The sequence below is a fragment of the Myotis lucifugus genome, unplaced genomic scaffold, assembly GCF_000147115.1.
Source record: "Myotis lucifugus unplaced genomic scaffold, Myoluc2.0 scaffold_0, whole genome shotgun sequence".
Taxonomy (NCBI): Eukaryota; Metazoa; Chordata; class Mammalia; order Chiroptera; family Vespertilionidae; genus Myotis; species Myotis lucifugus.
This window is the reverse complement of record NW_005871048.1, coordinates 22,833,339-22,848,771: the sequence shown is the minus strand read 5'-3', so window position 1 is coordinate 22,848,771 and position 15,433 is coordinate 22,833,339. Positions and strand designations below refer to the sequence as shown.

At 34.0% G+C, this 15,433-nt stretch overlaps 1 protein-coding gene across 11 annotated transcripts in view; it reads right to left on the bottom strand.

Moving 5' to 3' along the window:
- CHD1 (chromodomain helicase DNA binding protein 1) overlaps positions 1 to 15,433 on the bottom strand; it is a 72,327-nt gene that overhangs the window by 34,591 nt on the left and 22,303 nt on the right. For all 11 annotated transcript variants that reach the window (XR_002828028.1, XR_002828029.1, XM_006081192.3 and 8 more), the window contains 13 exons: positions 15,133 to 15,197; positions 12,409 to 12,558; positions 12,009 to 12,277; positions 9,320 to 9,545; positions 9,070 to 9,170; positions 8,700 to 8,878; positions 7,721 to 7,848; positions 6,763 to 6,979; positions 6,023 to 6,112; positions 4,698 to 4,888; positions 3,838 to 4,026; positions 1,265 to 1,427; positions 276 to 428 (listed from right to left, as the gene is read on the bottom strand). Coding sequence is in view for 9 of the 11 variants with exons in the window: in XM_006081192.3 (XP_006081254.1) it covers positions 276 to 428; positions 1,265 to 1,427; positions 3,838 to 4,026; positions 4,698 to 4,888; positions 6,023 to 6,112; positions 6,763 to 6,979; positions 7,721 to 7,848; positions 8,700 to 8,878; positions 9,070 to 9,170; positions 9,320 to 9,545; positions 12,009 to 12,277; positions 12,409 to 12,558; positions 15,133 to 15,197 (2,121 nt within the window). In the remaining 2 variants the exon portion in view is untranslated. The remainder of the gene's footprint in view (positions 1 to 275; positions 429 to 1,264; positions 1,428 to 3,837; positions 4,027 to 4,697; positions 4,889 to 6,022; positions 6,113 to 6,762; positions 6,980 to 7,720; positions 7,849 to 8,699; positions 8,879 to 9,069; positions 9,171 to 9,319; positions 9,546 to 12,008; positions 12,278 to 12,408; positions 12,559 to 15,132; positions 15,198 to 15,433) is intronic.

Here is a 15,433-nt window from a genome sequence, read left to right as displayed (position 1 = left end):
TAAAGCCTAATACATAAAGATGCTCCTTTAGATTTGAGCACAGAAGAGAAATACAGAATTAAAAGAAAAGTTGAAGAAAAATTGTTTTGCTGTTAAATGTAAGGTCAAGAAGAAAAAGGAATGATCACAAATAGAATTTTTAAACACACATTTTCTTAAAAGGAAAGTAGTTTCTATAAAAATCTTCACTTACAGAAGAATTTCAAAGGTTTAAGAATATGTTGAGGAATTCCATGAAATTTAAATCAACAAAAATGACAAAATGAAATGCTTACTTGAAAGGGGAATTGACGATATTTCAAATACTCTGCAAGTATATCTAACATCCGCACCATTTGAGAAAAAATAAGAACTCTATTGCCTCTTTCTCTTAGGCGAATTAACAGCTTGTCAAGAAGAATCAATTTTCCGCTACTACGGATTAAGTGCTAAGGAAACACAATAAATTACAACTGTTATAATTTTTAAAAGAACTAATCAAATGAAACAAATGCCCCACCACTTAAACACAAGTTTAATTTTAAATTGAGATTTTAAATTTTCATAAAGTTGGAAAACAATCTGTTTTCAGTTTACGAAATCTTCTAGGATGGCCTTTATCATTTTGCTCTATGCTTTAGGATAAAAATTTTCTTGCCACTTGGCACCTACGTTTTTGTTATATTTTCAAGAGAAAAAAAGAGACATGGTCTCACTCTATTTGCTACTTATTACACTATTTCCCCAAAAATGTAAGCTGAAAAACAATACACTGGAACTAAGCATTCAAAGGTTTTGAAAGAGTAAGAAACTGTATTCTAGTTTATACATATAGAACTTCATGATCCTAGCACTTCAAAGCATTACTGTGACTGAATGTCAACTACTTTGTTCACACTTCTCATCTGTCTTTCTGAAGTGAGAAGGGTAAGATCTGAAGTCAAGATATCCTTCTTAAGACAACCATTTGCCATCATTACATATTCAGCATAATCATTATTAGTGAATTTTTTTTCACAATTATGAATACAATAAGATTTGCTGGATAAATTATAACAGCTCATAATTAGAAAGATCCATTTTTAGAAAAATGATCAAAATAATTGGATAAATTATAATTTTAAATGCGTTGATAAAGACTAAAAGATAACAAACACCATTATTTAGATATACATTAGCCAAAGAGAACTTCTAACCAATATATTAAAGCCATTTTCAGTTATAACTGAAATAAACATTTCTAGAATTTTGTTTTACCAAAATTAGAGTATTTTAAAATTCTTACTTGTAAGGCCTCCTGTTTATTATAGAATTCATTATTGTCTGGTGGTTTAATGAGGTAGCAGTGATTACAACATTTCTTTAGCTCCATCATAATATTCAAAAAGCCTGAGGTACTGCCCTTGGAACCTTTGCTGAGGGCTTTGTAATTCCTAGTTAATATCCATCTGTCCAAAAAAAAAAAAGAAAAAGGAAAGAAAAGAAAAGAAAATGGTGTTTAGAAGAGGACAATACCAGGATGAATTATAAAACCATAAAAAATAATCAAGCACCAAAGCAAAATTTTACCACTAGGAAGTTAACAGCTTCATATAATGGACTAAATCTTGTTCACAAGACTGATAGACCTCGTTCATAAGACTAACGATAACTTGTTATCTGAACTATTAAATAAAAATGGTAAAAGTTTAATGTAACATAGCTGAGTAGAATGTATTTATCCTTCCCCAAAAAATTTACTTTAAAAATGGTCAATTGTATTGTCTATCTTAACCTTCCTATAAGTTTCACTCCATAGGTAGCTCATGTACAGACCTAAAAGAAATCTCATGAGAATACCTATTTTAGCCATTTCTCTAAAATACAATTACACAAGTTATGGAAAAATTATGGGTGATTATTTTATTACTCCCAATTACACACAATTCTTCTCATCATAAACCACTTTGTTTTCTATCACCTTTTATTTTCTTCCTTTTTACAGTCTTAAAAGGTACTTAAAACAGTTATATCTCTCATTTGCTTCAAAATGATAGTAGTTGGGGGAAGTGGAGGAGGCTAGATAAAAGACTGGATGAGTTGAAAAAAACAAAGTGGAATAATGGGAATTTATTACACTATCCTCTTTTTGTATATATTTGGAATTTTCCATAATAAAAACCTAAAATTCATGCAATAAATTTATTTCTTTAAATGTATGGCATTACAGATTTTACGATACAATAGGCTTCTGAGAATTCAAATGCATGCAGTACATTTTATGCAATTAGATATTTAAATAGATGTGTCATGCGATTAGATTTATTAACTCATTAATATATAAGATCTGACATGCATGATTTATACAAAATGATTATTAAAAAAAAAAAAACAGACCTAAATATTTTTCTAAATTTCTCTTTATGGTCTCTACCTCTATCTGTCCATTACATAATGATCATCTCTCTCTCTCTCTCTCTCTCTCTCTCTCTCTCTCTCTCTCTATATATATATATATATATATATATATATTTATATATATATATGTATATGTATATATAAAAGCCTAAGCGACCGGCTGACTGTCCGGTAGCTATGACGTGCACTGACCACCAGGGGGTAGACGCTCCATGCAGGAGCAAAAACCACAGGCATGGAAACATGGAATAGACTGATGAATCTCAGAGCGAAGAGGGGAGAGGGGAGCGTGGGAAGAGATTAACCAAAGATCTTATATGCATACTAGAGGCCCAGTGCATGAATTCGTTCACGGGTGGAGTCCAGCCGGCCCGGCCTCAATCAGGGCAGATCTGGGCTGGGCCTGTCGAGAGGAGGAGACAGCAGGAGGTTGCCTGGCCAGCCCACCCTGATCGGGACTGGGCTGGCTGGGGAGAGGGGCTGAGGGCAACTGGCCAGCAGGCCCTGCCCCAGATTGGGGTGAGGGGGCAGATTAGGGGCGGGGCTGTGGGCTTGCCTGCCCCGCCCCTGAATGGGGTGGGGGGCCAATTGGGTCAGTGGCCAAGGGGAGGTTGGCTAGCCAGTCCTGGGGTGGGGCTGGGCAGGAGGAGGGGCTGCAGGAGGTTGGCCAGCTGGCCTGCCCCCTATTGAGGTAGAGGGAGGGTGATCAGGGGAAGGGCCGGCCGGAGGGAAGGCCCGCAAGGTGTTTGGCTGGCCGCCCCACCCTCAATCGGGGTGCGAGAGGCTGATCAGGGGTGGGGCTGGCCGAGGGGAGGGGCTACGGGAGGTTGGCCCCACCCCCTTATCAGCTGGTTAGCTTGCTGTAGTAGGCGTCATAGCGACCAGCCATTCCAGTTGCTGGCTTTTTATATATAGATATAGACTAGAGCCTGGTGCATAGATTCGTGCACTGGTGGGTCCCTCAGCCTGGCCTGGGGGGATCAAGCCGAAAGCAGCCCAATGCAATCCGTGCATCATTGGGGCCCTTACCTGGCTTGCAAGGATCGGGCTGAAACTGGCTCTCCAACATCCAAGAGGTCCCAGATTGCAAGAGGGTGCAAGACAGGCTGAGGGACCCCACCAGTGCACAAATCTGTGCACCGGGCCTCTAGTAATTATATAACAATGCCTTAATACCATGGAAATCCTAACACTTAAAAGGAACCCTCTATAAAGTATGAAGTAGAAAACAACTAATGATGTGTTAAAAGGTTAATGACTTAGTTTTGTATTACCCATGATGGATGATGCCACTGAACACTGATTGCCATTAAATCTTTCTTTGCCCCAATATGCCACAGGATTCAAGAATTATAACTGTTTTAAGACCCTATTGGGGGGATGGGGACACCTCAATGTGACAAGTATAGGGCACTTATTTATAATTAAATGTTTAGATCATGTGCTTAGTTTACAACTTACTTGTAATACTGTTTCTGTAAAGCACTCATTTCCATTCTTAATATCTGCTCAACCTTAGCAGGAAGTGATTTTTCCACATCTTTCTTAACTCTGCGTAACAGAAATGGCTCAAGTTCCTTGTGGAGGCTTGCATAACCATATTCTCTGCCTTTGCCATGCTCTTCTTCAAAATCTTCCCAGGAAGAAAACCTTACAAAGTTAAGAAAATGGAAGAATCACTAAAAACAGTCATATTGCAGATGAGATTTTTTTCAGGGTATTCATATGTAAACAAAAAATAGATTTTTTTTTTTTAGGGAAAAATTAGCTAAAATTTTACAGTTTTAATAACTATCTTTCCCAACAAGTCCATTATATATCCATAAAGATAAAATATAAGTTGTTTTATAAAAATTATGAAAATCCTTGAGTTAAATAAAGATGAAGTTTTTTCAAATATGGGAGTAATTATCACTAAAATATTTCTCAAATGATATAATCTTAAAGTTCTGAAACTACAGATAGAGTATGTATGTGACCCTGAAAAAGTTATTATACACATTTGGTCTAGTTTTCCTCACTTAGAAAATAGGATTACTAGCAAAGTAATCAGATTTGAGTGTTTTAAGCAAGGTATATTCTGAACATGGGCAAAATCAACTTTTATTAAAATGGGCTCCTTTATTTATTTACAAAATGAGAAAATTAACATAGCACTTACAAATATAAAATATCCCATTTTCCTTTTTTTTCCTTCTTAATAATCTGTGGGCCAATGTTTTAGGACAACAAAATCTCTTATTGACCTTATTACCTACACTATTACTTCCTGCTAAACTTAGCATAAGAACATTAATATTGTATATCCTGATTTATCTTACTTTTCTGGCATAATGAAATGAAGTAAAGACCAGAGCTCTTTGAGGGAGTTTTGTAGAGGAGTTCCAGTGATAAGGAGACGGTGATTGGACTTAAAGTCTATTAAAGTTTTATACAGAAGAGAATCATCATTCTTTAATCGATGTGCTTCATCTACACCTATAAATGCCCAATTTAGACCGCCAAGGAATGCCTTAAAATGAACAGAAAAATATAGTTAATATTTTGAGAGAAAAATTGAATTCAAACTTATGCTTCTCATTTGACCGTAATTCAAATTATTAAAATGAGGCAAATTAAAATTAAAACCAAACCTAACTCAGATTTCAAATGAAAATTTCATCATTTTAAGATAAACTGGAATCCTCAAATCAAGTAATTAAACATGAACATTTTTATCAGTTTACAGACTAAAAACAAAACACTAATATCATTTAAAATTTTTACAAGAGATTTTTAACCCAAGTCCAGGAAAAGCCTTTATTAATGTCAACTTAGAGAAGACATAATACAAATTTGAAACAGTATCTTACTCCAATTATAGAATTCATCGTATGCTTCTAGAACTATACATTTCTCATATATAAACACGTGTCTGACTTAAATCAGAGACTTTATTCTGTTACTTAATAGCTTTATGACCTTAGGTTAAGTTCATTATCCTTTTGAGACTTGATTTTTCTTTCCAATAAAATAGAGATAGCAGTATCTTGTAAAGTAAATGAGAATTGAGATATTATAAAGAAACAAGACAATAGCTATAAAGCATTTAGCATAGGGCTACATGCAGTGACAGTTCAATCCTGCTAGCTACCTACCTTCCTCTTCTCATAAATCAACACACTACACCAAACTAGTTTCATATAAGTTAAGAGTTGGCAAACTTTTATTTAAAGAGCCAGGCAGGAAATATTTTAGGCTTTCCAGACAAAGGTATGGTCTCTGTTGCATATTCCTTGGTTTGTTTTTACAACCTTTTAAAATGTAAATATTCTTCTTAGTTCAAGGGCTACAGCAGTGGTTCTCAACCTTCTGGCCCTTTAAATATAGTTCCTCATGTTGTGACCCAACCATAAAATTATTTTCATTGCTACTTCATAACTGTAATGTTGCTACTGTTATGAATCGTAATGTAAATATCTGATATGCAGGATGGTCTTAGGCGACCCCTGTGAAAGGGTCGTTCGACCGTCAAAGGGGCCGTGACCCACAGGTTGAGAACCGCTGGGCTACAGAGTGCTGACCCTTAATTTACTATCTCATTCTATCCACACACATTATAAAGAAAAAACTGACATCCATCAAACAAAAACATAGGTATACACACCTTATCCTTCAATAAAATTTCATAAGTTGTTAACAGTATGTTAAATTTTAACCGTTTGGTCTGGGGATGCATCCATTCATGAGTTCTTATCTATCAAGAAATGTTAAAGATAATTTTAAGATACACATTTTAAATAATATAACTTTACTTGAATTTCTAAAATAAAATCCATTCAAAACACACAAAAATTATATACATGTTTATATAATAAAATAGTTTTGTTATTCCTTATATAGCCCAACCAGCTATTAACCATGTAAGTAAAATGTATCAAAATCTTCTATAAAATAAAGCACACAGGTCTTTTAATACTGTACACTTTTCACTGAAGAAAGTTAACACAACACTAGTGATTAACTCATTTAATAACATTTATGGATGAAATATGATATCTGTGATTTGCTTCCCAATAATTGGGAGGAAAATACCAGGTAGAGGTACAGATGAAACAAAACTGGCAATGAGTTAAAACTTTGAAGCTGGAGATAGGCACATGAAGGTTTATTATACTCTTCTGTTGGATTTCATGTATATTTGAAATTTTCCATTAGAAAGAAAAAATAATCTATAAAGTAACACTAAACCAAAATTTGATTTTTAATTACAGCCAATTAAAAATGTACTGAGCACTTACTTTTTGGCAAGTTCTATGTTAGAAACTAAGACCAAAAAACAAATGAAATATTCCTCTTCAAAGAAAATATGCCTATATTTCATAAATTTGTGAAGACACCACTTACCATGTTTCTACTGTTAATGTCACCTAAATAAACCACAGCATTCATTTGAGAAGCCCATGTCTGAATTTCCCTTTGCCAGGACGTGAGAGTGGAGAGTGGTACTACTAATAGAAAAGGTCCATATAATTGATGTTCATTAAACAAATAGTTCAGAAATGAAATCGTCTGTATTGTTTTTCCAAGGCCCATTTCATCAGCAAGTATGCAACTATTTCCTCTACAAAGTTAAAAACAAAAATCATGTATGCAATAAAGATTCAAATTTACAAAGAAACTTTTTACATAATTCAAGTATAAGTTTATATGACCAGTTAAATAAAATTAATCTGAAAGGTATTATATACAATATACCACTTTTATTAGCTATAAATAACAAAGGTAAAGGTATAAGAAAAGCAGAGGGAGTTTACCATTTTAGGGCAGAAGAATCTTAGAAATTGAAAGTATTTTCCAATTAATCAACTATGTAGCCAAGAACTCAATCCATCTTCCAATGGTAGAGTTCGAATATATTAAGTAAAAAGTAGGAAGAACATATAGCAGGAAAAACTATAGCTATGGTAAAGTTAAAAAAGAAAAAAAAAGCACCCTAGAGTCACCTTATATTGTTAATAATGGAGCAGTGGACATGGGAGAGAGGGGAAAAAATGGAAGGGCTAACCGGGTATTAGAAATAACTGGGAAGAAGAGAAATAGTCCAAGACTACTGTGGGATAGGAATATATATGTTCTGAGTTTAAGATGAATAAAAATTTAAGTACTGTGACAGGTTAAACTAAAAACGGCATTACTTTTTCTTCTTAGTATGTAATAAGTACTGTTTATGTACAAGCAATTCAAAGACCTGCATATAAATACTAAAGGGACTCATTCTTTATGTTGGGGAATCTTTTCCAAATCCTATAATTGTAACAATCTTACCCTCTCAAATTGAACAGATGATTCAAAATACACTTACTTGCACCAAGAGTGAGCAAGCCAATTTAAACCATTCAGTTGATAATCTCTTAATTCTAAACCTTCATGTCCCCCAATATAGGATGGCTGCTTCTTTAGGGCTACAAATCTTGGCCTTTGTTTTAATACCTTTAGTAGAAATAAATGTTAATATGAAAAATTATTAAATGTAAGAAATTATATTAAAGGATGAAAAATCTCAGCTTTTCCCATAAATTTTGAAATATCATCTCAAATCAAATTCAGAAATTCCATGACTCAAAATATACCTGATTCAGTTAAAGGAGACTGTCTTCTATTATTATAACAAGAACATACAGTGAAACATTTTGCCCTCCTTTTGAATGAAAAATTAAAAAGATAATTAAGTTCCTGATGAAATATTTGGGTCTTGTGTATTTCAAGCTATGTTATCCATTTACTTTAAGCACTGCTAAGCCCTGACATAGAAATAAATCATAAAACTGGCTTACCCTCCTATTGGATTTCTGATTTCTAAGTTACCATTATTAATTCAATCTTGTAATAAGAAATTCCAGTGGTACTTAGACCCCAAAATTATCACTAATAATAACTTAAAGTACACAGATCTTATATTAGGCATGGTAGGCCAGGATACCTTATAGATACGTGACTTTTCCTTTCCTACCTTCAAAGAAAATATTCACTACCTTTTAAACCAATCATATACACCTAGTTTCCAGAGGATGTTCTATTTTTTGTCCTAAACTTACTCACCACAACTACCACCACCAATTTATCATCTTTCTGACACAGTTTTGCTCACCAAGGCTAAAAGACAGTGCCACATCTAAGATCACACAGTAATTACAGGAATATCATTTCCTGTAAGATTTACCAACCAAGTAGTTCTCTTTCTTAGCCTATCCAAAATCAGGATCTAACTCTCTAACCTGGACTTGTAATACTTAAGATGCACAAATACATTTTCAATATTAAAAATGTCAAATAATACTCACTTTGCAATCTTTAAAAGGAGTGGTTTTTGACTGATTTCTGCTAAAATATTCGTCTATACATGCTTGAAACTTTTTGGAAATGAGAGCACCATCCTCCCAGCTGCACTCTGAGTATGGAAGGCCCTGCCATTTGCAATAATAATCAGGATAACCAGCTGCTGACTTTTGATTGGAATGAGCTGTGAGATAAATCAAATTTTGTTTAAAATTAAATCTTACCCAATGAATAATTCTTGTTAAAAACTACACAAAAATTAATCATGTTTTAAAATACTCTAGTATTTCATAAAAGCAAGCTACTGTGTTTAATGTGTAAGCAGTAAATTTAAGCTTTTTTTCAGATGTTTAATTAGAAACATTTATTACTAACCAATGATTCGCTCCACTATTTGATACTGTTTATGCAGATCATCTGTAAGTTCTTGCTGGCAATTATAATATTCCACATCTTCTGGAGAAGCATTTTTCAACCTGAAATATTAAAGCAAGGAACATGCTTCAAAATCTTGCCTAAATAACTGTCCCCCAAAAAACTATCAGTAACATGTACTCCTTGTTAATAAAAACCTTAGTAATAATCTTAAATCTATAAAAATATTAATAATACATGTCATATTTACCATCTTTTTGTTTCCTGATCTTTTTTCTTATAATTATCCAATTTTTTCATTCCTCTAACATTCTGCTGTTTAAGGGTTTCTTCTGTCTCCCAAGTATTGTGAATATGGGACCATCCTTTCCATTTAATTAAATATTGGATTTCTCCTGGTTCCTTGTTTTTTTCAAATCCTGCATTTGGGTCACCATCTGCTTCAACTGCATAGATGGTTGTTGTAGCACCAGTAGCTGAAAAGCAAAGCACAATACATTCCCTGTAATTCTGTTATAGGAATACTTCCATTCAACTCAAAAATTAAAGAATATGAATAGAAAAATTATATGCTCTCTTAAGTCAAATATCAGGGCACAGGAATTTATGTGAAGTTACATTATATGTATGCAATAAAAACTCAGAATTTTAGAACAGAAAAATTATCTAATTTAATCACTTCAGTATTAAAATTAGAAAAAACAAGGTCAAAACTTAGTGGCAAACCTAAGAGTATACAGCAATATACAATAACTGTTGATTGGGAGACTGATAATTAGAAACTAAAATAACTTAAAATCATTTTTAAAAACTGCATGCCTGAAATCACTATGTCAAAGAAATATCTGCACTCCCATGTTCACTGTAGCATCATTTATAATAGCCAAGCCAAGGAAACAATCTAAGTGTCCATCCAGCAACAGATGAATGGATAAAGAAAGTTTGATATACACACACACATATATATATGAATATTATCAGCCATTAAAAAGGAAATCTGCCATTGTGACATGGACTTTGAGGGCATTATGCTGAGTGAAATAGGTCAGACAGAGAAAGGCAAATACTATATGCTCTCATGTACAAAAGCTTTAAAAAAAAAAAAAAAAACACCAAACAACCTAGTAGAAAAAGAGATTAGATTTATAGTTACCAGAGGTGGGAGGAATATGATGAAAGTGGCCAAAAGGTTCAAAATTCCAGTTATAAGATAAATAGTACTAGGATGTAATGTATAACATAATGACTATAGTCAACACTGCTATATGGTAGATTTGAAAGTTACTAAGAGAGTAGATTCTTTGTTTTTTTTTAAATTAAATTTACTGGGGTGATATTGGTCAACATGAACATATAGGTTTCGGGTGTGGGTTTTTATATTATAAGATTTGTATATTGCACTGTGTGCTCACGGCCCAGTCAAATCTTCTCCTGTCACCATATATTAGGGCCCCCTCTGGCAATCACCACTCTGCTGTTTGTATTCATGAGTTTCAGTTTTATATCTCACATGAGTGAATTCATATGGTTCTTAGCCTTTTCTGACTGACTTATTTCACTTAGCATACTCTCAAGGTCCATCCATGCTGTTGCAAATGGCGCTATTTCATCCTTTTTTATGGCTGAGTAGTATTCCATTGTGTCTATGTACTACATCTTACTAAGAGAGCAGATTCTAAAAATTCTCACACTAGAGAAATTTTTCTTTCTTTCCTTTTTTATTTATTGTATCTATGACCTATTGGATGTTACCTAAACTTATTGTGGTAATTATTTTGCAATACAGGTAAATCATTATGCTGTCCAACTTAAACTTATACAATGCTATATGTCAATTATATCTCAACTAGAGGCCTGTTGCAGAAAGATTCCTGCAAGAATAGGGCTTCCTGCAGCCGGAGTGAAGCAGCGGAGAAGGGAGTGAAACCCGCCAAGGTGGGCTTCGCTCCCTTCTCCGCTGCCTCTGCTCCCTCCCTTCTCCACTGCTTTGCTCCCTTCTGCAGCACTTGGCTTCCTTCTACGCTGTCTTCAGTCTTCGCTCCATGCCTGCGTATGCAAATTAACCACAATCTTTTTTGGGTTAATTTGCATACTCACTCTGATTGGCTGGTGGGTGTAGTGGAGTGACACCAATTTGCATGTTTCTCTTTTATTAGTGTAGACTAGAGGTCCGGTGCACGAAATTTGTGCATGGGGGAGGGGGGGATGTCCCTCAGTATGGCCTGTACCCTCTCCAATCCAGGACCCCTCAGGGGATGTCCCTCTTGCAATCCTGAACCACTGGCTCCTAACCACTCACCTGCCTGCCGTCCTGATCCCCCTAACTGCTCTCCCTTGATGGCCTGATCCCTCTAACTGCTCTCCCCTGCTGGCCTGATCCCTAACTGCTCTCCCCTGCCGGCCTGATCATCCCTAACCGCCTCTGCCTCAGCCCCGCCACCATGGCTTTGTCCGGAAGGATGCCTGGAAGGCCATATGGAAGATGTCCTGTTTAATTAGCATATTACCGTTTTATTCGATAATACAAAAAGGAGAAAAATGCATGTCAAGATAAGGAAAATTAACCTACATATTTGAAGTAAAACAAAAATACATTAAAAAAAAAAAACTCTCCAAAATCAGAACAAGAAATAAAAAAACCAAACTCTGTGAAATCAAAAGTACCTATATAACTATTATTTAGGCATGGCAACAGAAAAACTCAAATACACAGGTTAAAAATTTTATATTTATCTGAAATACATGAACTGAGATTAAATACCTATTTGTTGGGAAGAAAATACTCAAGCAATGCAAAGTATATTTTACAGCAAATAAGTAAAACAGAAGAAAATCTACAATCTTGGCTTTCAAAATTAAAAAATCTTCAAGAAATATTTTATTAATCTAGTAATATTATTGAAACCACCAAACAGTAAATGTGTTTTGTTTTTAAATACCTCCTTTTCTCCCAATCCGACAATCCATAAATCGTTCTATTGTTTCGAATTCCTCTTCCTCGGGTTGAGGAACATCCTCTCCACAGACTTCAAGGAGGTCATCAGAATCTGTTTTCATTTCTTCATCTTCCTTATAGCTCACATTGACAGTTGCTTGGCGACGAGAACTTCTTTTATCATTATCATAATCTTCATCGTCGTCCTCCTCGGATGAATCAATCTGTCTCTTTTTTTGTCCAAGGATCTTCTTTCCATTTTTTGACTTAGATCTAGGAAAGACCAGGGAGAGAGAGGTGTTTTATAGAAACAATGTCATAAAACCAGAGTTGAGAAACTATATAGAAAAAGAATAAATACCTTCTATAACCAACAATTTTCAGCAAATCGAGAACATACTTACCTATTTTGAGGTTTTCTACTTTTAACTTTGTTTTTTGGTTCATAATCAGATTCCGTTTCATCACAACTGCTTTTATCTCCTTCTTCTTCAGATTCTGAATCTGAACCAGATTGAGATGGAGATCCTGATGCAGACATCTGCCAATCTTCACTGTACATAAAATATATAAAATACATTTATTTATATTTACATCCTATTGCAAATTTTATCTGATAAAATACAAAAATAACAAAATAAATTGTATTCTAAATATTAAAAATATTGTTGCTTTCATGCATACTAAAAACACTTGTGTCTGTAGAAAAAGAAAAACATTCTAGAAAATATTTGTCATAGATTTCTCCCATAACTCCAGAGTTTTGTTAATCATTTACTTTATACCTCAATGAATGGCCATACATAAATGTTAGTTTGATTATCACTATGGATGAAAACAGTATACTAATTTTAAGAAACACAGGGTTTAATTTTTAAAATATTGTATATTGATCATACTTACCTACTTAAAAACAAAAATTCAAATCTCTTACAATTATCTGGAGATAGTGAATTTAAAAATATACGCTTCAAAACTGATTTTAAAAAATAGTACATGTTCATCAAAAAACTTAAAACAGAGTATGGGAAAATATATTTCTGAAAAATCAGCCCATCTCAACCTTTAATTATTATCTACATTACTATTTTTAGTCTAATTCCAATCAACATGTACAAACAAAATAGTGGACGCACATTTTAATATTCTGCCATAATATAAATTCCGAATAAAAGATTTATACTGAGTTCTATATAAGAACTGTCTCACAGTCACTGCTTCTACTCCACTGCTCTGAATCTCTTGTACTAATGACTATGTTAATGGTTACATAAGCAAGTACATATGATAAGATCTGGTTTATAATAAAAACATAATAGAGAAACAAATTCTTTTTTATCTTGAAATCTTTTTTTTTTTTATTTTGTTGAGGATTTTTTGTTCTTTTTAAAATATATTTTATTGATTTTTACAGAGAGGAAGGGAGAGAGATAGAGAGTTAGAAACATGGATGAGAGAGAAACATCGATCAGCTGCCTCCTGCACATCTCCTACTGGGGATGTGCCCGCAACCCAGGTACATGCCCTTGACCAGAATCGAACCCGGGACCCTTCAGTCCACAGGCTGACGCTCTATCCACTGAGCCAAACCGGTTTCGGCTTGAAATCTTTTCAGAGTTTACACATTAGCAGTAACAAGTGGCAGAATATATGAAAAATCTCCATTTTATATTTTTATAATATAAATTATGATTTTTATATCCAAGCAAGTCTATTAATCATCCAACATTACTCTTCTTAAAATATATATATATTATTGATTTTTACAAAGAGGAAGGGAGATAGAGTTAGAAACATTTATGAGAGAGAAACATTGATGGGCTGCCTCCTGCACGCCCCCTACTGGGGATCGAGCCAGCAAGCAAGGTACATGCCCTTGACCAGAATCGAACCTGGGACCCTTCAGTCCACAGGCTGATGCTCTATCCACTGAGCCAAACCGGTTACGGCCCGACATTACTCTTATTCTTTGCTTGCACCTATGTTGAGTTTAGAAATTACTAACTGGAGAAGAGTTACATATCTGATGAGACACAATAGTTGAAAATGAACTTAGTAAAGTAGAAGACAGATCTGGGAAAATTAGCCAGATTGTAGCATAGAAATAAAAAGATATAACACATGATATAGTAAGATTCATGGAAGATAGAATAGATGATCCAATAAATATATACAACGGATATGATCCAAGACAAATTTACATCTATTAATAGTAGTACTAGAGAGAGAAAATATCCAGATACAATGACTGAATTTTCAGAAACTAATAAAAGATATGCATCTTCATATTAAAGATGCATAAGATTAGATGCAAAAGCAGAGTAACAGATTCAAAGCTAGATATATCAAAGTGAAAATGCAAAATATCAAAGAAAATTGAAGAAGAGACAATAGAAAAATGCTTTTAAAAACAATGAGAGGAAAAAAACTCAGACCATCTAAATATCTGAATTGAGAATCTAAAGTACTTCTAATACTTGAAGAAATTATAGTGAGTTCCTAAATGAGTTCTATAAAGTAAATTTCATGTGCAGATGGATAGTAAGAATAACTGTTACCATAAATTAACAGAATCACCCCAAATCCATCATCAGTTGATCCTTTACACCTTTATACTGAAGTTAAGATTTTTCTGACATTATCAATAAGCAGATATTTTGAAGTTTAAAAATATATAAGGGAGAGGAGTTATAGGAGATAAACAAGTAGCACAAAAACCTTAAGTCATCACAGAAAAATAAATGTTAAGAATTAATGGTTTAACCCAGCAGGCATGGCTAGGTAGTTGAGCGTTGACCTATGAACCAGGGGGTCATGGTTTGCTTCCCAGTCAGGGAACATGCCCAGGTTGGGGTTTCAATCCCCAGTGGGGGGTGTGCAGGAGGCAGCTGATCAATGACTCTCTCTTATCAATGATGTTTCTATCTCTCCCTCTCTATTCCTCTCTGAAATCAGTAAAAATATATTTAAAAAATAATTAATGGTTTAAATTAACCTAATCAAATGTCATGAACCAAGAGTTTACAAAAGTCCATTTTTGGTAACAATTTCTAATAAAGGAAGAAATACAGAATCATTAGGATTTTCTTGATATGAGAGCAAGTAATGAATTGCACAAAATCACATACTCTTTATGCTTTTTCCTTTTGACCTCACTCGATGTGTCATCAGAATCTTCACTGCTAGAGGAATCCTGTAGGAAAAAAATAATCAAAGTTAATGTTATTAATGATTGCAATTTAACCATCACATCAAATTTTTGCTTGTCATATTATTTAAAGTTCACTTTGCTAGTAACAGTAAATATAAAACCTCTTTTTCCCATGTTATGTTTATACCATTAGCACATAAAGTGATCAATAACATTTCTATTCAAATTTATAATATAGCCAGTGAAATTAGGTAAACATTATGTCAGCATTTTGTACA